Source organism: Pezoporus flaviventris, unplaced genomic scaffold, assembly GCF_033815535.1.
Source record: "Pezoporus flaviventris isolate CSIRO_AGI_PZ_B2104156 unplaced genomic scaffold, CSIRO_AGI_Pfla_v1 ptg000078l, whole genome shotgun sequence".
Lineage (NCBI taxonomy): Eukaryota > Metazoa > Chordata > Aves > Psittaciformes > Psittacidae > Pezoporus > Pezoporus flaviventris.
The window spans coordinates 17,107,865-17,133,601 of NW_026892626.1; the positions used below are offsets into that span (position 1 = coordinate 17,107,865).

Consider the following 25,737-nt stretch of genomic DNA (forward strand, 5'->3'; position numbering starts at 1 on the left):
CCTGATCGTCTGTGTCCCTGTTTATCTTGTGATTATGATTCATTCCTCAGGTATTTATTCTACTGGCCAAGTTGGAGGTGTTTAGGACTAGTAGGTGTTGCCATGTACTGTAAAATTTACCTTTCCAAACATCATAGGTGGTGTGGAAACGATCTTCTTTCAGAAGCTTGTGAAGTTGAAACAAGTGATAAACCAGACTTCTCTATTCTTTGGCTGGGGAGGTGCACACAGGTGAGGCATTCGCTTGTATATTTTGGTCTCTTAGAGGCCTCTCATTCCTGGCCTCTAAAGAAACAAAACTCGTAAGACAAGAATGGTTTTCAGAGATTTACAGTGGGTTAAAAGACAGGAAACAGGGTTAGGAGTAAATGCTTGTTTCTCACAGAGAAAGGTTATTCCAAGTGAAGTGTCCTGCCAAAGATGAGTACTTGTGCAAATACGCCCTTTTCCAGATGATTTCTGAATAATAAGGTGGCCAAATTGAACCAAATTAGTCAAATTTGAAATGAATTTTGAATTGAAGGATGGAGGATCTGCGAAGTGGTAAAATGGTAGTTGAAATGGCCTTAAAACATTTGCATAGGCAGAGGAAATGACCCTGGTTTCATGTGTAGGAGTAGAGGCACAACTACCAAAAGACAAGTAGACTTTAGAAAGTATTTGATAAAGAACAGGGAGTCTTAAGCAGTCAATGACTGTGTTGTGATATGAACTTGTTACTGCCAACTCTGAAGTGTAGAGTGTTTGGAGCCATGTATATCTCAAGAAATAGAAGTGTAGTATGTGCATGGAAAGACATCAGAGATGATTTGAGATACGGAGCAGCTTCTACATAGAGGGGTTGAATTTTGGAAGACCCTCACTTCAGATGGAGTTGGCCAATTTCCATAAAATAATGAGTGATGTAAAGAAGCTGAAGGCGATTTGTTCTTGCTTAAAAAGCATCCCTTCTGTCTGCAGCTCAGGAAGTAAACGTCCAAGGTTAAAATAAGCTGAATTACTTGTGCAGCGTGGACCCTACACTGCTGTTGTGTGCTTGCTGAGGGTGAAATGGGAAACACAAGTGGCTTCCAAGAAGGGGTTGGAAGAACCACAGTGTGCCTATTGCTGGCTATAGAGTCTCTGCCACAGGTTGCATCTGAGATGCCCAAGACATCCATCAGGCAATGGAATATATATGTTCTTAGAGTCTTTGCATGAGGATTTGTGTCTGAGGATGTTGGGCTTGGTGGACATTTTATCAGACTGATGTAGGAGGGTTTGATTTCATGTTCTTTAGTGCTTCTCTGCTCAGGTGACAGGCTCAGCCCTTATGGGGGGGTGTATTCTTCTGATTTGGGATACGTATCATCAGTACATCAGTGTTGGTATATGCCTTTATGGTAAGAAAGTCATCACAGAGCTGCATGTTGTCCACGCTGACGCTTAATTCTGCTTTCATTCTAAATGACACCAGAGCAATTTGAAGAATGATAACAATGTTAGACTGGAAATCTGTGCATTGCTTATCTCCAGTGCCTTTTGTAAGTGATACTGTTGCTTCTTCAGTGTTTGGAGAAACATTGTTGGAGGACATCTTGACTGTGCAATCTCTATTAAACATGGCAAGTTCCCTTACAGGATCAGTGCTTAGGGTTCATGCAACTGGTGAATATCAAAGACTATTCTGTGTTAATGTAATAGCAAAATCTGCCAGTTTACTCCAGTAATGTATTCTGAAGCTTAATAGGCCTCTGTTTACTTGAAACGGTGACCTTAAATAGCTAACTGAAACAGCTTTCCAGCTCCACAGCTTGCCCTTGGGGGATCTTGCCAGTCATTTTGGCTTAACAATTCCATTTTCATATAATTAAAACTTCTTCTGTGCTGTGTGGAAGACACGCAGAGCAGAAGCTGTGGATGTCCTGAGCGTTGTCAAACGTACAAAGTAAATGCATTTGGAAAAATAACTTCTCCTCTAATCTGCTTAGCATTTAAAGGTCACCTTCAGTTGGAGGGTGTTGTTCTGGTGCTCCTTTCACTGTGTCTCAACTGAATGCAGAGTCTTCTTCAAGATCTCTGCCCTGATACCGAGTGTGCTTTAAGCTAACGTGAGGTTTCAGGTATAGCTTGGTTAATTTTGGGGCAGTTTGCTTATTTCTCTCAGTGCTCAGATTCCTGCAGCAGTGGTGGCAGACTGCAGTTGTCAACTAGAGGGAAGCTAATAGCTACTAAGCATGGAATTTCTAACGTAGTTTCGCCTCTCTACAAGCCAGCATGGTAATTTCTGTAATTAAAAATCCTAGGTGGGTTTTACCATGCTGGAAACTGAATCACTAAGTGATTTCTTGGACTTGGTTTCTGTTTTCCTTGTAGAATTTGCTATTTGCATAAGCCTGGACATCTTGCTTTGGTTTTGTTCAGGTTTGTAATCTAAAGTGTTTAGTATTACTTGTGAGAAGAAGAATAGTTTCCAAAATCAAATGTCTAGAAGAAATTCAAGGAGGAAATTCATCAGTTATACTTCTGAGTTATTTTCCTAGAGTTCTGTAGGTTGCTTTCCATGTAGGAACAATTAACGACCCAACTAATGTGCTTTGTGTTCTTTCCTTATGCAGGTCATGATTCTCGTTTTCTCGTGTCATTCTCTTGAAGAGAGGAAATGATTGTAGTGGAACCTGTTACAAATAAGCCACTGATCCGGAGCCTTTTCAGTGCAGAAGCTTTGATACAAGAGCAGATATAGCCCTTTCCTTGCTTGTGTTCTGGGATCTGTCTTCTTAAAAAGGGAAATAAAGATGACGACTTCGTCTATTAGGCGGCAGATGAAGAACATCGTGAACAATTATTCAGAGGCCGAAATAAAAGTTAGGGAAGCGACTTCCAATGACCCGTGGGGTCCTTCCAGTTCGCTCATGACTGAAATAGCAGATCTGACTTACAATGTGGTGGCCTTTTCTGAGATTATGAGCATGATCTGGAAACGACTGAATGACCATGGCAAGAACTGGCGACACGTGTACAAGGCCCTGACTCTCTTAGATTACCTGATCAAAACTGGTTCGGAGCGAGTGGCGCAGCAGTGTAAAGAGAATATTTTTGCTATCCAGACGTTGAAAGATTTTCAGTATATTGATCGAGATGGTAAAGACCAGGGCATCAATGTGAGGGAGAAATCCAAGCAGCTGGTCTCTCTTCTGAAGGATGATGAGCGACTCAAGACAGAGAGGGCCCAAGCCCTGAAGACCAAAGAACGCATGGCTCAGGTGGCCACTGGAGTGGGTAGCAATCAGATCACCTTTGGCCGTGGCTCCAGTCAGCCAAACCTATCTACCAGCTACTCAGAGCAAGAGTATGGGAAGTCTGGAGGATCCCCAGCATCTTACCATGGCTGTAAGTACAAATACACAGACAAAAGAGGGTTTTCTTTCTTTTCTTTTGAGAGATTTTGTACTCTCTATGACTCCCTGGTGGTGGCTGGTTCTCTGAAGGAACAAGGAATAGGACAAGAGGAAACAGCCTCAAGCTGCACAAGGGGAGGTTTGGGTTGTATATTAGGAACAATTTCATTCCCAAAGGGTGTACAGGCATTGGAACAGGCTGCCCAGGGCAGTGGTGGAGCCACCATCCCTGGAAGTGTTCACAAACTGTGTGGATAAGGCCCTCAGTGACATGGTTTAGTGATAGCCTTGGTGGTGCTGGGGTGAAGGTTTGACTTGATGATCTTAAAGGTCTTTTCCAACCCAGTTGATTCTGTAGTTCTGATTTGCTTTCAGACATGAGAGTAAATGGTGCCTAGTAGGAGGATTAGTATGCTGACTGCAAGGAGCTTTTTTGCACTGGCTGAGTCTCTGTAGGTCTGCTCAGTGGCAGTAATGTCTCTTCAAATGACTGGTTAAATATTTGTTTTGGAGAGGATGTGTGTATTGATGTGCATCAGTTTAAAAAGCAGTTGTTTACTGTCAGTTCCCCAAGGTAGCATTGTCAAGCTGCTTTTGTGAACACGTTCCAGTGTTTGACGTGATAAACCCCCAGTCTCAGTAGGGAGATTGTGAATTGATTTTGGTTTGGTTGTTTCTGGTTTTAAAAGTACTTGAAAACTTGTTCTGTTGAGTTCTTTAGGTATAATTCAAGAAATGAGAACTACAGAGTATTTCCTGCATCATTTTGCTACTTTCTTTCTGATGCTGCTATTTTACTTTGGGAAGAGTATCGGTGTTTGATTTCCTTTATTGCTTGCCCAGCAGTTCTTAGAGTAGTAATGCTTTGAAGGTGTCTTATGTTTAAATATTTAGACTGTCAGCAATTGCTGAGCAAGTGTCGGTACTAAACACTGCGTTTCATTCTTAAAAACTTAATACAGTGATGTGGGAAGAATGGATTCTTTGTAACACTGCTTGAGGGAACTCCCTGTCATGTTAGGAAGAGGCCTGATTTGGCACTAAATCCTTCTTAATATAAGTAATGATCTGATGAAAGCTGCTTTGGCTGGAATGTCAGTGGTTGTGGTCTAATTCTGAAGGAAAAATCTTGTCTTTAAATGAATGCTTATAGTGTGTGGAGGACTGTAACTGAGCCAGTGTGGGGAATCGATTGAGCACCAGCTGGAGGAATCTGCAGTTTGTCATGTCCTGTGTCCCAAAGAGCTGCTCAAATTATAAATCCCTGGATGGGGTCAGGACTCCCAGCGTGGCTTTCTGTGGAAGGCGGTAGGATGTAGCAGGACGAATGAAGCTAGAGATGAAGAAGATCTCTGTCCATGTAAAGCTGTGGAGAAGAGCAGGAAAAGTTGTTTCAAAAGGAGATACTTGTAGGATACAGGGTTCCAAAAAAGTGCATCAAAGTTTCCAGGTATGAGAATGTTCATTTTAGTGAGCAGTGGATTAACAAACATCATAGTTTTTCTGTAATAACCACACATGAGCATTGATTCAGTGTGGATTTTTAAAGGAGAACATGTATATTGTGATGACAGCAATAACATTTTTGGCTTTTGAGGTCTGTAGCTCTATAGACTGCAACAAAAGTTCCTAATTTAGGAGATAGCTTGCAATAATGTTACTTTTAACTTATACTGATGGATCGCAATAATAGTCACTAAGGTTTGCTGAGCACACCTTCGGTTTGTTCCACAGGATTATTTCTTCACCAGGTCTTAAATGTAATTAGTGCATGTAACTATTGTTTGTCATGTTAAACCCTACCAGGGGCTTCAAACTGTTCCTCACAGCAGGGATTAAGCAATGCAGGGTGTGTTCCTGAGTTGGTGTTCCTTGGATGCTGTAAGGATTGTGATGGGGGACAAGATGTCAAGAAGCAAGTATGGTTATTCTGTCAGCACAGGGTGTTGATTTACTGGATACTCTCATTTGCCTGCGGATGACTTTGATGTGTATCTCTCTTTGCAGGATTGCTTTTGAGGTAATGATTTCTTAATCTATCTTTCTCCTCCCCCATAAGCATGTACCTAAGAAGCTTTAGAAATCTCAGGGTTGTTTTTCCCTTTGGGTTCTTCCCCTGTTGTAGACTCCCCTGGACTGAATTCTCTATCAGCAAAAATGCAGATGGTTGTTAGTTTTTATGATCTGTATCTTTTGACGTTCTAATGATTCTTCTATGGTTTAATTGAGTTTAGCAAAGCAACCCAGCACCTTACAAAACAGCTGTGCTAAGTGCTTCTGATAATGGGAAACTTTGTCCTTCATCTGAGGAAACACGGAAAGAACTTTCATCAAAATCCAGACCTTTAATCTCTTACATAAATTCTTGTTATTCGTGTGCCTTCTAAATTTAATGGAAAAGATGCTTTTCATTACTTGAAGTGAAAAAGATGGTATCCATCCTGTTTTGTTTTATTCTAGAATGAGAGCCTTCTTTTGTTCTGAAAATATGGATTGGGTATAATATGTAAAAGGCATTAAGTTATGCTGAGCTCCTGGGAAATCCTCTCCTTATAACAGTACTAAGATGCGGTTGCTGTACTGTGTATTCTGGCAGAATTCTCTTTCATTCCTCTGAGCCTTTGAAGAGGAGATCAGAGGCATTTAGATTTGCAACCTATAGCATGAGATTTGCCTATTAAAAATGTACATCCACCCTCTTTGCTAAATGTTGAGCATGTCTTAGGAACATTCAAATGGAAATGAAGTTTGGGAAAGTTTAACAACAGCCTGTTCACCACCAGAGCGAAATGAAATGTTTCATCTCTCAGTGGTTTGGTATTAGTGTGTTTTACTTCTGGTCCTTGCTGGATGCAATGGGTGGGGATTGCAGGTTTTGGGAATGCATTCCCCTTACTTGAAAAGGTTGTGTTTGGCTATAAAATCTCCTCTTTTTTGATACTTTCCTGCTGAAGAAAAGCAGCTTGAGCTCGCTGGAAGAGCTTAATGGTTTCTCCAGGACAGATCACTAGGGGAACAAGAAAGTTCCAGAGGATAACATGTCTGGATTGTGTGTGAGGGATCTCTTCCTCCTCTGTCAGTTACTCAAAGTGCAATATTAGATACATCAGTGGACCCATTTTTATTCCATTTCTTCAGGGTGTTGCTTTAGCTCACTGTATAGCATTGGCTGTAAGCATCAAACTACTGCTCTTCTCTAGCTCCTTAAGCTAGTGTCCAACAGTGCACATAGGAATGAGGTTTTGTATTTGATGTTGAGCCAGAAAGGTTTTTCTTGTAGAGTTGCTGGTCTTTGTGTCCCAGATTTATCCTTTATGAGAAAATAAAAGCAGTATGGATAGCCTGTCCAGAATTCAAGATGGAAAAGGATCTCTTGACTAATGCACCATCATCCCGCACTCTGCAGGCGGGACGCACTGGTAAATAAGGACATTTCTCCGTGTCTCCTCTCTGATATTTTCATCTCATCTCTAACAATCCTTTAGAATCCATGGAAAGTGAAATGGTGAAGTCTGAGAGGTTTTATTAAAACCCTTTCCCCCAAAGCTTTGCCTTGATGGCTTTATTGGCCCTGAAGAGCTGCATGCTGTAAAGCTTGTGTAACTCTAGGGAGTGCTTAATTACTCACTATCAATGCAAACATTTGTAAAAGTATCGCTATGGCTTTGCTATCTGGTCTCATAATCTGTGAATTGAAGCCAAGAGAGAGATTGTAAAGCTGAACCAAAATAAAGCTCCTCCCAACCTCCGTCTTGTCAACATACTGGGGACGGTTGGCTGTCTTCCTGCTTTAAGCCAACAGCAATATATATATTTACATTAGGAGCTATTAAATATGCCATGACAAAATACATAGAAGTTTGTATTTCTTTTGGAAGATGTGTAAATTATATGGAATTGCATGAAATCTGATAGCAGGTTTTATTTCACCTTAAAGGAATGTTCTTGTGTGATGCTGAAATAAATCTGCTGGGGAGAGCAGGGGGTACCAGGTCAATATCCGAGATCTTCTGGGCGCAGTAGTTCTCTACCCTCAATCTGGTTTTATATCTAAATATTGTCTTTATGCTAGTCACCCAGTTTTGGAAACCTCTTGTCCTTAGCCTTGTTTCATCTACAGCTGACCACTTAAATAGGATTCTGGATTTATGGCTGCATAGGGAAAAGTAGGGTGTTCTTAATATAGACCTCTTGAGTCTGAACTGTGATGCTGTTTCAAGCCGGGGAGTGCATCTGGAGTTTACTAGTCTTAATGAAGTCCTTCATCCTGTTGGAACGCTCTGAGTTGTCCCAGTTGGGGTTGCTGAGGAAGCAGCAGTGCATTCTGCTGCAGCTCCCCGTGGCTGGGTTGTTGTAAGAGTCAGGAAAATGATGGAAAACATGCTCTGCTTGGAGGGAAGTGACTGACAAAGCCAATTCCTTGGCATCCCTGCCCCCCCAGAGATAGTGTGCTTTGGCTTTGAAGGATCCCTGGGAAATGCTGGTCCTCTCCCTGTGCTACCTTCATGTTTTAAAACCAAGTTTAACTGAAGCCCTGCTTTTTGAAGGGGTCCGATCCTCTTATGCCTAAACCAGGACCTCCCTGTGTTATTTTGGGTCGTACACTTGTCCTTTCCTTTCCTTTCCTTTGGCCATCTGCTGCCTTGGGTTTGGGCTGCACTTAGAAACGTTGGCAGAGCAAGATGGGGATGTGTTTTAACGTCCCGAATCCATTTACACAACTGCAGCAGGGTAGGAACAACGTGCACAGTGTGACCTGGTTTGAGAAGAGCACTTTGTCCAGAGGTAGGTTGCTTGGCTGGGAGATCAGATCCATTATACATACAGCCTGGGTGATAAAAGATTAGTGCAAGATGGAGTGAAAAGGGCTTTTATGGATCTTGGGGAATACCAAGTCTGTTCACCTTACCTGTGAAGATTTTGGGAGCAGTTTTCTTCAGTAGAAAGAACAGGTTTTAATATTTCCAATGATTATTCCCATTAAGTTGACTCGTTTAAAAACAGCTTTGTGAAACATCAGCAGGTTTGTGTTCAGTCATTTGTTTCAGCTTTGTCTCCCCTTTGCTTGGGGTACAGAATAATGCAGAGGAATGACTTGGGTTTGACTCTGTAGGAAATTCAGAATGCTCTTTTTAAAGCTTTGGTTAGGGTTTTTTTTTGTGTGTGTTCTGTTATCTTTGCAGGTTGGAATGCATCTCGGGCCTCCCATTTTAGTCAGGGAATATATGGCATATCATCAGCCATGAATCTGGATGTGCCGCGTGGATGATTTCTGTAGTTAGAGGTGTTAAAGGAATGTGGTAGACTTCCGTGTTACCCATCAGATGTCACTTGACAACCTGATTTAATACTCTCCTCACGCTTGTTTTTTTCTGGTGCTCTAAGTAAAGGTGGGAGCTGCCATCAGCGTAACCAGGCTTCTGGAGCTGCAGTGAATTATCTGACTGTGAAGAAGAGCGTGCGGATCACCTGAGACAAAAAGTGCTCTTGAGCCAAAGCTGAAGGATTTGTTCAGCCTTAAATGAGTTTCAGAAATGGTCTGTCTGCTTCAGTGCAATTAGAAATCATGCAGTGAAGCTGGTACACTCCACTTCGTCACGTTAAGGGGTGCTCTTCTTGTGTTCGAAAGGTCTCTTTGATTCCCAGTGGAAATGTGCAGTACACAATTCCCTCTAGATTAAGCAGCTTGCAGGTGCCCTTTCAGAATCTGAGAGGTTAGATTGGCTTTTTGAAAGTATCCCATCTTTATTTGAATGTTCTTTCTGTTGAGGACAAATAAATGGGTTCTCCACTTGGTTCCCAAGTGAATCACTGTCAGTTTCTAAGTTCTTCCCTTAGTATTACTCTAATTTTTCAGATCAGCTTTGGTTTTGTCTACCTCTGTAGGCGTACCCATTGAGTGAGGAAGCAGCTTTTCTATGTGAAGAAATGTGACTAAGAACTGACTGCTGTTCCAAAGAAATGCAAATGATGGAGCTTATTTTGCGTGTCACTCTGTGCCATCACCTGGTCTGGAGTGACACAAAAATCCAACAACCCCAAAACACCAAACACACACTTGTGAATGAAAATCATAAGTGTCCAGGTCAGATGGGGCTTGGAGCAACCTGGTCTAGTGGAAGTGGCCCTGCCCATGGCAGGAGGAGTGGAACTGGATGAGCCTTAAGGTCCCTTCCAACCCAAACCATCACATGATTCTAAACTACCCAATCTGATTTTTATGCTGGGATTGGTCATGATCATTTAAGGTAGGCAACAGCTCTGCTTTGTGGCTGTGAACTGTATATACACACTTCAAGTCACTAACTTAACCAAACCTATAGATGTCTATAGGGGGCTTTTAATATAGCCAAAAATACAGTAAATTACCAGTAGATATGTCTGAAAGACATCATAGCCTGTACTAGAGACAGATGGTGGAGCAGAATCCTGCTTTAGTGATTAACTGAGGTTGGAAATCATTTCCTTGCACTGCAAGCCAGTGTCTTGAGCAGGCAGCCCAGTGCTGTGGATCCCTGCTCAAGCAGATCCCCACACAGTTGCTTCTGAGCAGCCTTGAGGGGACCAGGATCTCCAAATTCTCCGAGCAGCAACAAAGCGGGGCTTAGCAGGTCAGAATTGATCTATTGAGGCCCATCTTACATAAACATCTGAGTTAACTGTCATGTGCTGGGGGATAAGAGATTCTTTGTGCTGTGGCGATACTGTTACTAAGGCAATAACCTTTATGCTAGATCCTTGCAATTAAAACGTTAATGCAGGATGAGGCCAGCGTAGAAAGACAGTTATAATACTGTAGGAATTCAGGAGGGAAGTTGCTGCATAAACCAGGTTACTCTCAAGAAGAGTGTTTTGAATTTGCCTTAATCCTTTTGCAGAAAATATGTTGGCAGCTCTTTAATGTAGATGGTTTTATAACCACTGCAGAACTTTAGATGTAAACCAGCAACATTTTAATCATGGAATGGTTTGTGTTGGAAGGGATCTTAAAGCTCATCCAGCTCCAACTCCCTGCCACAGGCAGGGACACCTTGCACTAGAGCAGCTTGCTCCAAGCCCCTGTGTCCAACCTGGCCTTGAACACTGCCAGGGATGGGGCAGCCACAGCTTCTTGGGCACCCTGTGCCAGCGCCTCAGCACCCTCACAGGGAAGAGCTTCTGCCTAAGAGCTCATCTCAGTCTCCCCTCTGGCAGGTTAAAGCCATTCCCCTTGTCCTGTCCCTACAGGCCCATATCCAAAGCCCCTCTCTGGGTTTCTTCTAGGCCCCTTTAGGCACTGGAGCTGCTCTAAGGTCTCCCCTTAAGGAGCGTTCTCCAGGCTGACCCAGCCCAGCTCTCTCAGCCTGGCTCCACAGGGGAGGTCCTTCAGCCCTGATTAACCCACCTCTGATTATTCTGTCAGTGTTTTTTAATGTGAGGCCCAAGGAAGAATTTCAAGCTCTGAAGTGCCTTCGAGAGTTAATAAAGCCAAGGAGAATGAATTGCTGAAAAGCCTAGAAGTGAAAAGAAACAAGCTATATCTGTGAGACCCCTTATTATCTGTGTTCAGATCCTGAATGCTGGTCTCTGTTGGGAGCTGTGAGGTAATGTAAGCTCTCTGCCAAAGCAAGCCTGTCCTTCCCGTGCCCGGCTGGAGGCAAGGACCCACTGTGGGAGGGCAAGTAGAGGCTTGGAGTAGGATGCAGTCCCCTCTTCTCATAGGGTTTTAGAGCAAAAATGCCATGTGCCATTAAAAACTAAAACTGGTGAGCACTTTAAGTAGTCCTTTGTGTGGAAACGGGAGGAAAATCATCAGAATTAACCTATTTCACCTAATTTTGAAGTCATCTGCTTCTTAGTTGCTACTGAATGTACTTATGTCAACAGAGATGGAAGAAGTCCTATTCAAAAGGGGTGGGAAATCGCATTCTTCCCACAAATGCAGCTGAAGAAAGAGGAGAGCAGAAGGCACCTGCCTGATCACAGTCCAGTTGCCATCTGTTCTCGGGTGACTCTGGTGGTGTCCCATTTGTGTGCTTATCCAGCTTGGGGTTTAAACCAGTTACGACTCTTCTTCTGTAGCTTCTGCTGAAAAGCAGCTTGTTTGTATTAGCATCTCCAATTTATTCACGGTCAATTTATGCCATTAAGTTCTTGCCCCCTTATCCTAAATAGCTGTTCTCCCTCCATAGTGTTATTTAGCAACCTTAAACTGCTCAATCTTCTTTTTGCAAAGATAAGCACATAAAATATTCTCTATGCTCAGAAGGGAAGCGTTTCCACACCATTTCTGTTTTGAAATCGTCTGTCTTGGACTTCATTTCTGGTATGTCAAATGAAATCTGACTAATGCTTTGATGCAGCAGTGCTCATGTTAGTAACAGCCATATGGGGTGAGTGGCTGGGAGTTACTGCGTGCGTTAGTACTAAAGTAAGTTCTCTCCATCTCTGTCACTTGCAGTTGATGCCTGCAGTCAGCAGAAGGTGGGTATCAAAGAAATGAGTTTTATTTCTCTCTTAGGTCCTTCTGCATTTCTTTATTAGGTAATCTTTGAAGGTTGGTCTTTAAGCCAGTTCTTGAGAAACTGTTAGTAAGCTTCCTTGGTGGTGGGAAGCATGATGAAATCTCTTCTTTAGCTGGTTCTTTACGTGTTTCAGTTCTTACACTGCTCTCTGCTTAACAGTAACATCCTATTCAGCATCAGAAAATGCTTTGCTGTGCACACACTTTTCCTTTTGACTGACAAATCAGAGAAGGAAATCAGTGTTTCTGTCATGGGCTACCTTATGTTTTCTTTTTAATTCTCTTTATTCTCATATTTAAGCATATTCAGATTTTACAAACATTTGAAGGTTATATTTTCCATGCTGTCGAACATCCTGTTATCTGATGCCCTGTTTATTCCTACTTTAAGTCTTTAATAGTCCATATAATATATTAGGGAGCCTGTCTGTGATCACTGGAGCAAAAGTACTCATTAAGCAGGCTAAATTTAGATACTTTATATAAGAAAGTTTGCAAAAGTACTAGAATAGAGGTATGAGTAATGTCTTTAGGTGAAATAAGGAGCTTGTCTGGTTGGAGCTTCCAGGATCACGCTGTGGAAGAATTGTCCTGGGTGATAAATGAATTTGTCCCTTTAGAAATGGAGTGGGATGGGATGGCACGTGGAGTGTATGGTGGCGAGGAAAGGTCAGTCCTTGTTTATGGAGAGTCACCTTCCTTCTGGTCTGCTGGATAAGAGGGAAGATGGCACTTGGTAGTGTCATTTTGGCCTAAAACCTTGTGGGAGGCAAGACTGGAAGTTAAAGTAGTGTCTGAAAAACGGGTTTTGGAAGTTTTTACATGCTCAATAACTGACCTATTAACAAAGAACTTGATTTCTTTGAGCTTGACATCCTGGTTTGAATGTATGGTTCCTTTTGCTTAAAAGCCAGTATACATTTTGTCAAACTTATGAATTATTCCAACCATTAAATACAAACATGCTGAAGTACGAGAAGATTTCTGTGTGAGTGATTGGGATGCTAGAGAATTACCTGAGAGAGCATCAGAAAATGTTTAATAACTGTGTAATGACAAACTTAGTAGTTTTTGTCCCATTGGGATGGGAATTCCTGCCTGCTCCTGTGGTGATAACATCAGGAAGAGATTTGTATATTGAGAAATGGTGTATTTTAGCTGTCAGGCTTGGCTGTTATTTGAGGAGCGGGGTGGATTACCAGCTCGTTCTGAGCTCATAGAGGTCTTCATCCAAAGAAAAACCAACCAAAACCTAAACCACCCCCCTACCTATCCACCAAACTTTCTTTTCTTATCAGAGAAATAGTATTCTTGTGAGTTTGGAGGCTGAATAGCAGGCTTGTTTGCCTGGGAGCCTGCTTAGCAGTTAAGAATAGTTCTTTATCTATCCCATTAAGACTGTATTATTATACAGAAAAGTGGGTGGTATCCAGTTTTACCCTGCTGTTGGCCAACTCCCAGCAAATCCCTACTGATGTTGGAAGATGGAACACCAACAAATGTTTTCTTGAATGATGAATCCTGTAGTTTTTAAGTCAGTGTGTTGTCTCTTGAAGCTCTGATAACGCTGAGACAGGGTATCCAGCATTCATTGGTGATACTTCTTGATGTTGCAGCCCCACTAGCACAGAAAGCCTTTGTTTTCCAGGAACATTGAACCATCTTGGAAAGTTTTCCCAGATTAATTGTTCTGGTTTGTTAATCTCACCCTTGGAGCTTTATCTCTGGTGGTTGAGGGAGCTCATGGTGCTGGGGACCTTTGAGAAGGCTCTGTGGGAATAGGATGCTCTGCTCCGAGAAATAATCCAACCTGTTGTATCTTTGTGGTATCTGGTGTGTTAAATGTGCTGGCTTTTGTCTCCCAACAGCTACATCCCCTCAAGTTTCCTCAGAGCTCGAGCAGGCCCGGCCTCAGACAAGTGGAGAAGAGGAGCTCCAACTGCAGCTGGCGCTGGCCATGAGCCGGGAAGTGGCGGAGCAGGTCAGTGCCTGTGTAGGTTTCCAAAGTGTCCGTGCTTTTCTAGTTGTGCTACAGTGCTATTTTTCTCAATGGCAGCTTGGCTTTGCTCCAGGTGGAATAGGGGGAGAGGAAAAAAAAAAAAGCCATTTTGGAAGATGTTACTCTTTTGTGTTCTTTTGAAATCTCTTTTTAAAATAACTTCTGCCTCCGAGCTGTTGAGACTAGTGGAAGATGACTGTCACTTTGCAAGAAGATTTTGAGTGGGAGGATGTTAATCATCACATTACTGAAGATGTTTTCAGTTAGGAAGAACTGAAAACATGACTAGTCCTGAAAACCTTCATTAATGGGGCCAGCATAAGGAATGTCAGTGAATTCTGATTAGAATGAGATTTTGAACAATCTGTTCATTCGCTAAGGTCGGAACAGAAAGGTGACAAAAAGTACTAAAGTACGTAAAGAACCTGATTTAAAGTAACTTAGCTCCTCATCTATCAGGATATATAGGTATCAGTAACATAATATGGGTTATGTTACTGTGTTAATTCTTAGGAGGTTCATTCTGAAGTTTGGAGTAAATGCTGGAATTGTGGATAAAGTTGTTGAATCTCAGCTATGAGTGGAGATTCAAGCTGGCTATGCTGAGTGTCTGTGATATTTTAGTCTTCCTGTGACAACTTCAGTTTACTGCTGTGTGTTAAGCATTAGTACCTCTGTGCTTGGAAACTATCACCCAGTAAACTTTGTCATTATGGAGCAATAAAGAGAATAAAAATCAGAACCCGATCAGTTGACACAGCTTAATGTAATCGCAAGGGAAATACCAAGCGGGGAATTAGTCAACTTCTGAGAGCTGTGATGCAAACCAAGATATTTAAAGTGGTTGAATGTGCCCCAAACATGGTAATTGACAGATGTTTAAAACCTACAAAACAGCTGGTTGAATTTGTTCAGTGTTCTTTGTAACTGTTGCTTTAGGTGTGGAGGGAAGCTGACAAAAGCCAGGAAGATTGAAGTGTAAATCCCTATGTCCTTCAGTGGTGATTTGAATGCTTAGAAACATCACAGTGCTTTAGAGATGGGGTATTTACTTTAAGTTCTGTGGTGTTCCTAGCATTCCAACCCTAACCTATGATTCAATAATACTAAGAACATTCAAGTTATAGCTTTCCCATTAGGTGTAAAACAGTACGAGGGTGAACTTTAGTCAGCCAAATGGTTGTGATCACACTGCTATGCTGGTGTTACAGGGTCAGCGTGCTCCTGACCTCTGTTTGAGGCAGGAATCACAAATTCCACTCCCCCATTTGTGTTATGTCCAAGTTAGAGCAAATCTTCCCAGTGATCCCACTGTGCGTGCCTACGCTCCAAGGGTGGCAGGGAATACTGCCCAGGCCTTCCCTGGCAGAGTCCTGCCAGGGGGGCCAGGCACTTGGAGGGAGCAAACAGCACAGTCTAGGCTAATGGTCTATATCAACAGTGTTGATTTCCTTTGCAGGAGGAGCGCCTCAGACGCGGAGATGATCTGAGATTACAGATGGCTCTGGAGGAGAGTCGCAGAGACACAATTAAAATTCCCAAAAAGAAGGAGGTAGTGCCTTCGACTAAGAAATTCCCGGTTATGCTGCCAAAAGCTGAAATACAGTAACACAAAAATAGCTTAATACTGAGCTCTTTTATGCTTTTGGGAAATGGCTTTGTTGTGTAGCTTAAAGCTTCTTCCATGCGGGTTAAATTTCAAACTATTAGTCAATGCAGGTGTGTAAAAGGAAAAAACTAAAGAATTGCTTCTTCACTCTCATGGGTTTGTACTTGGGGTTGCTAATGCTCTTGATTAAAGTTCAGATTATTCCTGCCCTCAGCATACCACTTTGTTGGACCTAATGGATGCCCTGCCCTCGTCGGCACCGGCCCCACAGAAAACAGAGCCTTGGGGACCTCCTGCTGTTGCAAACCAAACTGATCCCTGGGGAGGATCCACAGTTGCAGCTACTGCCTCTGACCCATGGCAATCATTTGGTAAGAATAAAGTGCCAGAAGGAATGCTTAGTGGAGTTTCTTGCTTTTTCATGTTGAGCTTTGTGAAGTTTCTCAATGTACAATGCCATGCTTTATAAGAGCAGTGTGTTAGTTCGTTTTGATTGTTTCCCATACTCTGGAACTAATGTTTCCCTAACTCATCTCCAAGCAGAAACAAATGGAAGTTGTACTCCTTTGAAGCAGCCGGGTTTTGCATATGCATTTAGAATCTTAACAAAGAAGAGGACCAGTGAAGCTTCTGTACTCTTTGTAGAGCAGAAACAACTGAAGGGATACTCATGCTTTTCTAGTTGTGTCCAGTGTCATGGGGTTAGGCTCTTGGCAGTATTTAGTGGAGTACTTAGGCTGGGTGCGATGGTTGGCAAAGCCGTAGATCTGCATTACTGTGTCTTTAATTGCTCATAGTGAAATGTGATGTATGTGCCATCAGAACCAAATAGCTTAAATAGTTTAAATTGAGATTTTTATACTAAAGAAACAAAAAAAGAGCTTACCACTTTAAATACTCACTGGTTTATAAGCTTTTTGATACTAAGTTCATGGAATCTGTTTCTGAAGCGGAAGATCCAGTGCTTCCAACCTCAAAGAGCCATTAAGCCCGCTATTTTTGTGTGTCTGCTTTTGCGTGCATGTTTTGCTGCCTTTGTAGTGTGCTGGTTTCTGGGTTAGCCAAAGTCTGATCAAGGAGTTACTCCTTTGCATACATAAGTTGATGGCTTCTCATAGGATGTATTTAACTTACTACATCTGTGGAATTGGAACTGGTTTTATGTCGGCTCCGGAAGCTTTTCATGAAGACTAACAGCTTAGTTCTGTCACTTTTGCTTCAGGCTGGTGATTCTACAACCTCTGCTATGAAGTGCTTCAGAGGGCATTAGCATTCAACACACCACCCTCCAGATTCCTGATGAAAAATTTGAAACTTAATAATAAAGTGCATTACTTTTTCTTCCCCTCCTCGTGGTGGCATTAGAGGCATCTGCATGGCTGCTGGAACAACTGCACTTCTTTGTTTTAAATGTAGCCTGTTTCTATTCTATTCTGTTTATCGTGGTGATAAATCACGAGCGTGAAATCAGAGACAGTCCAAGCTTAGGGCCCTGAGGCTGTTCAGTGTGTTTTTCTGTGGTTAAAAACCAAAATCCACCTTCTTCAAATGCTGTGTGCAATCTGTCATCCTCTGACAAGATTTTCCTTCCTGTAGCATTTCCTCCTGGTGGCTCCCAACTTTATTAATGCCATAAAACAAGCCCTTGTTGCGGCTTGCTGGTGTGTTGGCTCCCAAGGAATAGTCTTGAAGGTGTAAGATTTATGGATTTGCTAATAAAAGAGTGAGTCATTTAACTGTGTTTCTCAAATCCTGCCTGTGCTTTGGCAGTTCAGTGCTAATGGAAGCTACAGGAAGGTGTCTTCCCAAGTGCTTTAATTCTGTGCACTCTCTTTATGAAAGAAAAGACATTCCTGAAAGCTTCCATTTATGCAAAGTGCTGCCATTGGCATTTCTTGTGTGGCGTTGCTCATAACTCAGCACTAAGGGCAGCTAAAGGAAGTGTAAGTACAGATGTGGGAATAGTTGGGCTTGCTTGGAGAACTGCAGTATTTCCTGATCCAAAGCCATAGCAAGACAATGCTGCCTGTTGGTGAAACAAAGACCAAAGTGGCATATTGATGAAACAATTCCAAAGTGTCGGATTGGAGTTGTGCCACTGTATGTAGCATTGAACTGGTTTTCAAGACTCTTGTGATGCCAAGGGGGTGTTTGTATGTAGTTTCAAAAGATAAACCAATATTCAGTTGGAACTGGAAACCCTCATGGTGGTTAAAGATAATAGCTGTGTACTGCAGGGGTAATTCTGGCCCGCTCTTGGGTTATACAGCTCTCATTTAGTAATTAAACCATGACTGGGAGAGGTTTCACTGGGAAGAGGAAATGGGTTTGCACGTACCATTTGACTTGAAGGGAATTGATCACTGTAGCGTTGTGCATTGTCAGTACTGGCTTCCCACTCCTCCACTCTGATGGCTGAGGAGGGGTAGCAGCTATGGATGATGTAGGAACAAAGCAAGAATGATACCTTCCAACATAGACCTGGCCCACCTAAAATGTGGTTTGCTTCAGCAGTCCTGGATAAGCCAAATTAGTTTCATGTAATGGTAGAAGGAAGAAGAGGTCACCTAAGCTGAAATGGGGTAAGTTAATAGTGGGAGGAAGAAGATAAAACTGGCAGGAAGTTGTGTACAGAGAGACAAGTTTTGTTCTCTTTCCTTCCCCCTTTACTACTTTAATTTGCCACTTTGCACAAGGAAGCCCTAACCTTGAGCACGACCTGAAGCAGTTTGGTAATGTGAATTTGTAGGAGAGAAGAGCTGTCAGCATCTCCCAGTAAAAATGGGAAACCTCAACATGTAGGCACTAGGTTTAAAAGAAATACAGGCAGGGTTATCAGTGGCCAGCTTAGATCTGTGGCAGGAGGAGTGCTTACAAAGAGGAACAAACAAGCACAGCTAGTTCAGGGAAGCTCGTTATATTTTGGGAAATAACAGTGTGGTTAAAAGAGTTTGAGAACCATTCCCTTTGAATCTTACAGATTTCTTTGTCCAAGTCTTAATATTGTACAGTTCATACCTTTTAGAAACCTTTCCCATGAGGTCATAAACATACCCTTTCATTTCCTTCACCTTCAGTCAGGTATTTCTGTTGTGGTGACAGTGTAACAAAAGCAAGTTTATTTTCTTGTTGGGAGTGCAGATTATTTATTTATGTTTTGTTACGTGTTCAGTTTCAAATGGAAGATTTGTTTTATTCATCTGCCTTGCACAGAGTTTACTTGTGCTTGTTGTTCAGTATGTGTGACAGATGCTGAGACTTATCAGTATTCGTGATGCTGAACTTATTAATACTAGACACTTAGTGGTGTCTAGTGTTAATTGGCAGGAATGGCTTATAAAATAGATTAATCTCCAAAGGAAGCTTTCCAAAGTGAAATGGGACTGACTTGTGTTCCTGCTGCTTCTTCTACAGGTGCCAAACCAGCTGCTTCTGTTGACCCTTGGGCAGCACCAGCGGCATCCACAGCTCAGACTCTGTCCAAAAATGTTGACCCTTGGGCTCCTGCTCAGCCATCTTCTACTGCAGCAAAATCTTCAGTGGATCCTTGGGGACCAGCACCTGCAAACAAACCTCTCTCCACTTCTGGTGAGAAACAGTCTCATCCCATATCCGTATTTGAGTGATGGAGGTGAAATCCAAGTTATTTTCTTGCATTGGATGGTTAAAAGAAGTGATGTGCTGAACGGTTTGCAGAACTGGTCTGTAAAATAAATGGCAGTTGTAATAGCTGGCTGCATAAAGAACTTCAATTGTAATAATTATGACTTAGAGCTCTGAATTTGTGTTGCTGCTTCCTGCTCTGTCCCTTTTACTCTCTTTTCTTGGTGTCTGTGGACGCATGCTGAGCACTTGACTGCTGCTGCCCTTGGGTTTTGAAATGGGTTTTATCTGTAATGAGACAAGGACTTAATTTCTGGAAATGAATGATACTGTAATTTTACCTTTCATTATGATAAATGGCTCTGAGATGGATGGCTCTGCAGATGTAGATTGACAGGCTGAGCATCTCCACATTCTGAGGAGACTTTTAGAGGTGCAAATGAAGGTTTGTTACTTCAGACTGAGGGTGTGAAAGCTATCTCTGTGCCCTTGTGTAGCAAGATGCAGAAGGTCTGATGTAATTGTCTGCTCATGCTCCGTAACTAATGCAACCTTGATGAGCCCTAATACCTGGTATTTTCATGTTGGCACTGCGGCTGAATGCATCCTGAATGCATTTTCTGCTGGTCATTCATCTCAGTCCATAACAGACAAAGGAAATCTGAGGACTGCAGAAGTTGTCTAATCAGCTTTTCACTGGGCAAAGGGCAATAACTGGATCAGTATGAGAATGGTTCTTTAACTATGATGGGTCTCTGTTCCTGATAACAAGTATGGTTATTACAGTCTTCACTTGTGCTCTTGGGGTTTCCTGTCTGTGTTCTGTATGGTACTGAATTTGTACCTTTTTGTGCTTGAAATATGTTGAAGGTTAAAAGTAAATCAGAAAAACGTTTCAGCTAATAATAATTTAAAAACCAAAGCAAACTGTAAAGCTTTTCAGGAGTGTGATTGCTGATGATTTAGGTGTGGGTTTTCTTCCTCCATTCTGAGGTAAGGATGTGTCCACCTTTGGAAAATGTAATGTTTTCACTGGTTGCAAACTACGGGCAAGTTCTGGTGCTTTAGCTAACAGGGCTTTTCCATCTCTACGTGGCACAGATAACCTTTGCTATTGCATTCCTCGTCCCTTTAACTTCAGCAGCATATATCAAATCATCACTTAAGTTGTAGTGATGCTACATTTGTCTTTGGAGCTATATTCAGAAGTGTGTTCTACTTGAGGGCCGATTAACACACTTTATAGTTTAGGCTGTAAATTCATTGCTGTTCTCTTCTGCAGTGATATTTACTTGCCTATATGTCTCTAGTGCAGACGCTCAGTAAAACCCCAGCAAACTGAGTGTGCCTTACATTAACATTTCAAGGCACACTGCTCTGAATTAGTTGGGTAATACTGCAGGAAAGGACAGTGTTCTCACATTATCCTTCTCCCTGGTCCTGAGTAAGAGTAGGAGCACTCCAGCTGATCTGAACTGCTGCCCTGGAACCTGACAGAGTGGCTTCTTGGTACACAAACGGGCTACAAATTGCTTTCAGTAGGCTCAGATGTGTGATACAACTGCAGATGTGTTAATGACAGGGCTGTCTTGTTTTGAACAGGAAGTACATCTTTTGACCTCTTCAGTAATTTGAATGGTACAGTTAAAGATGATTTTTCTGAATTTGACACACTTCGAACTTCCAAAAAGCCAGGTATGAATCAAATTCTCAGCATGTGGACAGTTTGGGTCATAATCTCAGCAACAGATGTCTCTACTCTTAAATCTTACTTCAAACGAAATATACTTTCACAAAAGAAGAGATTAAAGCTGGTGATAATGCAGCAGTAAAAGCCTGTTGTTAACATTTTGGCCTGTGCATGAACTTACGGGGAATGGGCCTTTTGTGTTGTAAGCCAGAGAATTCACTCTGTAACCTTTTGCTGCATTGACCCAGAAACTTGTTGGATGCTGTAAATTCAGAAGACAAACATGTTTGGAGTATGGCTCAGAGTCAAACCGCACAGTGTTGACTGCATTTCTCAAACATGTACATTCCAGTGTATAACAACGGTAGGAAGATGAGAAAATACACTTCTATGAATGCTTTATTTGTTATTTGCTTATTAGTCACTCAAATAAAAACTGCCAGACCTTAACATTGAAATGTACTTTCAGGATGGTTCTGCCTGAGAGGATGGCGACTAATTTAAAGCTGGGCTAAGCTTTTTTAACACAGAAGAGACAACCTGGGTGGAATCTAGCTAGGAAGGGTGCAGCAGTGGTGTAGTGCAAGGGCAGAAGGGCTTTTGAATCTCTTGGAGACTTAGTCCCATCTGTTGCAGCGTAGCTGTGAGGATATCCATCAGGGCAAATCAGGTAGCACCTTCAGTAGCACTGCAGCTCTTAACTGTAGCTTCTTCATACTCTCCTAAAGAACATTACCTGCTTGCATGCTGTAAGGGTGTAACATGTACTGAAACATTTAAATCTGACTAACACAAACGTTAGATATTAAAACATTTCTGCTGTGACACTTCAGGGTTTTCTTTGCTTGACTGTGTAGGTTAATAAGTTTTGTTTTTCTCTTTGTGTTGTTTCAGCTGAATCAGGTTCCACTTTGCCATCTCAGCATAGCGGTACCACAAGTCCTGATCTCTTTGACTCCCAGCACTCGAACATGACATCAGGCAAGCAAAGCGCAGCTCGGAAAACCCCTGAGTCTTTTTTGGGCCCCAATGCTGCTTTGGTGAACCTGGATTCACTGGTGTCTAAGCCACCACAACCTGTTACTTCACTGAATCCGTTCTTGGCACCAGGTTTGTGTCTGCGCATTCCTTCAGTTTTCTGTTTCAACTTTCCCTTCCTGTAGGAAAACTCTGCATAACTCAGTCCTCTTTGATTTAATATAGACTGGTTTGAGCTTGTTTTTCTTGATTGCTTCAGCCAGCAGATCGTGACTGAGAGCAGGAGGGTGAGGCAGGATGGTTTCAAGGTGTACTGCCGGACCTTGAAAGCAGTTTCTTCTCTTGCATCTTGTCTACTGGCTGAGCTTGGTTCAAACAGTTTCTCTTCCACTTTTGCCTTTGCTCTCTCAAAATGATCTGTGTTAGAAGGCAGCTTTGGGTTATTAAAAATGGCTGAGCTAAAGCTGATTGATTGTCAGAACAGGTAAGATGTGAACGTGTGCCAGCAGAGAATCCCTTGGGAAAGTCATAGGTAGTGGGTTCTTGTCAAGCAGGTAGGAATCGCTCTTCTGTTTGTGCTGTGACTGGCACAGTAACATCTCTGACTGCAGCCTGAGGTTCCAGATAGCAAACTCTGCAGTATAATTTAGTGGGTTTCCGGTTTGGCTGTCTTTAAACCAGCATGATAAGCCAGTTGTATCATAGAATGGTTTGGGTTGGAAGGGACGTTAAAGCTCATAGAGTTCCAGCACCCTGCCATGGGCAGGGACCCTTTCCACTAGAGCAGGTTGCTCCAAGCCCCTGTGTCCAACCTGGCCTTGAACGCTGCCAGGGATGGGGCAACCACAGCTTCTCTGGGCACCCTGTGCCAGCGCCGCAGCACCCTCAAAGCTCTCAAACCTTCGATCAAAGCACTCTGAAGAGAATAGCCTTTGTAGTTCTCCTGTAAGTTGCCCCCTGTTAGAAATGGGGCTACTTCACCTGTAGCAGATTTAAATAGTAACACTAAACATGGGGATGATGTATGTGGTTTTTAAAAGCTATTCACAGGCACTGAAAGTTCTGTGTAACACTCGTATGATGAAATACTTTAGAACACTAGTTCAGTATTTATATTCTTCACTTTTCCAGTGGAAAAACCCAGCAGTTTATTAAGCTCCTTGAGTAGGAACCCCCCCCCAGTAATTCTGAAGAGCCTTGGCAGCGCTCAGCCAGAGGAAGTCTGTGTATCTGCCATTACCGGTTACTACACAAAGTTTATAAGGGGTCACTGGGCCATCCAAATAACGCTACACATGTACGGTAGAAGGAATTTGTAGTGTTGGCAGCAGTCCAGAGAACCTCAAAGGCTGGGAAAGTTACTCTGTGCTTTTTCTAGCACCGCTGTAATTCGGAAACAACTTGTTTACTTTATGAATTCTTGTCAAACCTCAGTGCCAGCAACATGTACAGCTCCAAAATGGGGCTGACTGGATGGGATCGCGAAGCGAATGCGCAGGTCTGCAGTAGCACATTGCAGTAATGGAGAGCAGAGAGCCTGCAGTTCTCATCTATAAAGCGCATTTAATGTCATGGTTAGGCATGTTCCAGGTAGCCAGATCTGGAACCTCTCTCTCTCTCTTCAGTGACTAGTCAGAGGTGGAAACTGCTGATCAGCAAAGGGGCATTTTGTGCAGTTACAGATTCAAGGAAGTGGGCTGTGGTCATGCACCAGGGCAGCCCCAGCTTGCTGAACGGCATCCACTCAGGTTTCTCTGCCTGGAGTTTTGAGGCTGGGAGCATGTGGGGATGTACAGGAGGTGTATTCTTTACCAGAAAAGCCCATCTCCAGACCTCATGTTCACGGAGGTGTGACCTCTTTCCCTCTTCCTCCTTCTCTCAAAACTAGGCGCTGCTACAGCACCAACTCCAATCAACCCCTTCCAAGTGAATCAGCCTCAGCCACTTACTCTAAATCAGATGAGAGCGAGTCCCGTGATGGGAACCAGCCCTTCTTTCAGTGCTGTGCCACCGATGAGCATGGAACCAATACCTCTGTCTTCCATGGCCCCAGTGCCTGTGGGAATGGCACCGATACCAGCTATGGGCACTGTGGCATCTCTAACGAGGATGGGCCAGGGTCTTAACGTGAGCATTGCAGGATCAATGACCCAACCTCTTCACAGTACAGGAATCCCGCCGTCAGCATCCCAGTCTACAAATACAACTAACCCTTTTCTCCTATAAAGACCCAATTAAAGGAACTTTCTTTTCATAGTGTTTCCAGGCTGAAGTCTTTACAGCAAAATGAACGTGGCCTGTGTGGACTGAACGGTGTGTAAGAGACTTGGAAGTAGATTTGCAGTTTACAGTTATGATCTTTGAAGAGTTGTCTCTACTTACCAGTTAATCTAAATCTAGTCTTTGCTACAGATGGTACCTTACTTTGGCTTGTTGAGCATTATGTGAAATGTTCAGACTTTTCACCAAAGTTAGATTCTGCCCATTTTGTTACTTTGTTAATCATTTCAATACACTTTCTAGGGAGAACCTGCCATTTTACAACTCCGTTGGCTATTTTGTAGATGTCAGATGATGTGCTGGATCCTGAAATTACTCTTTACCTGCATCTGTCACTTCCTAAGCCCATACGATAGACCTGAGATTCAAGAGTGCTAGTGAATGTTTTGCACATAACTACACACAGTTCTAGACTGTTGGTTCACCCATAGTCCTTACTCTTAGAAGAGAACGATTGCGGAGGGCCCAGGTGGCTGGTTTTTATGCATTAAACATTGCAACGCAAAAATGGCACTGCTTTCGTTTCAGAGGCTTGCCTGAGAAAGCAAGCTTGTCTCAAAAGGAAAACAAAAAAACCCACAAGGCAAATCCAGACAGAACCCCCCGAGAACCTTCTCAAGTTGTCGAGTATAACGTGTGCTGTCGTATGCAGTGTTGAATTTGTACACTACTCTCTAAGGACTCGTGAGGAACTCTCTGTGAGTGGCATGCTGCACTCGTGCTGAGTGAGTGTCCTGCTCTGTGCTTGTCCAGTACCAGCTTCGTTTGGAAGTTTATCATGTGTATTTTGTTCTTTATTTGACTTACAATGTGAGTTGAAAGAGGTAAAAAACCCAACCCAACCTAAAAGAAATACAGTGGGACAACTTGGAATCCAATTTCACCGGGGCAAGCTTTAAAACTAATTCAGGCTTAACCTTGCTATATGCAGTTACTCTTGTATACTTTTGCACATATTTTGTTTAGTACAGTTTCATATTTTGAGTTTGCAGAGTTACCTAATAGTCCTTTTTTTGCTAATTTTTATAATGTGGTTCTTATTTAACTGTCTGGTTTTGATAGATTTATCAAGTCTGGCGGAAAAATTAAGATATTGGCAAATGTCATTTTTATGGTTAATGCCCTCTTATTTATGGTTTTAGCTCTTTGTTTCTGTAAAGAGAGTTTAAAAGGGAAGATTAACACTAAACTATTTACTTTAAATGAAGTATTCATAATGCAAATCAAAGCAAATTCTCGTGACTAATTATTTTTAGATGAATTGAATTTGAGCGTAACATGATTTCCGACTACATTAAAAAGGAAAAAACACTAAAGTCGCCTTTTCCCCTTGATTTGTTCCCATTTTCCCATCTCCAAACCGGACATGGGGCCTTTATGAAGATCACAAGAGAGAGGCTCTTTTTCTTCTTGTAAGAACTTCTTGAGAAGTTCTTGAAGAACTCCTAATGTACAAACACGGCTCCTTAAGTTTATTGACTAATATTTCCTTATGGAAGGTGCGCTCCGTATTAATAACCGGTTCCATTGACAGCTGTTAATTGTAAAGGCTGAACTGTACCTTTTAACTTGCATGTCTGGACTCCTCGGCACTAAACTGCACTCAGGTTTCAGCCAGCGTTCCTGGTGGAAGCCTGGTGTTCCTAGAGATGGCAACGCTTGAGCTCTGCTGTCAGAGCAACACCTATATCCGCA

At 42.5% G+C, this 25,737-nt stretch overlaps 1 protein-coding gene across 2 annotated transcripts in view; it reads left to right on the top strand.

Moving 5' to 3' along the window:
* EPN2 (epsin 2) overlaps window positions 1-25,475 on the top strand; it is a 42,862-nt gene extending 17,387 nt beyond the window's left edge. Inside the window, exons 2-9 of one of the 2 annotated variants that reach the window (XM_061473602.1) lie at window positions 2,598-3,372; window positions 13,752-13,864; window positions 15,342-15,434; window positions 15,706-15,862; window positions 18,906-19,079; window positions 20,697-20,789; window positions 21,679-21,894; window positions 23,651-25,475. In XM_061473602.1, the coding sequence (XP_061329586.1) occupies window positions 2,778-3,372; window positions 13,752-13,864; window positions 15,342-15,434; window positions 15,706-15,862; window positions 18,906-19,079; window positions 20,697-20,789; window positions 21,679-21,894; window positions 23,651-23,988 (1,779 nt within the window). In that variant the 5' untranslated portion in view covers window positions 2,598-2,777 and the 3' untranslated portion in view covers window positions 23,989-25,475. The remainder of the gene's footprint in view (window positions 1-2,597; window positions 3,373-13,751; window positions 13,865-15,341; window positions 15,435-15,705; window positions 15,863-18,905; window positions 19,080-20,696; window positions 20,790-21,678; window positions 21,895-23,650) is intronic. The other variant, XM_061473603.1, reaches the window with a different exon arrangement.
* Window positions 25,476-25,737: the final 262 nt, after the last annotated feature.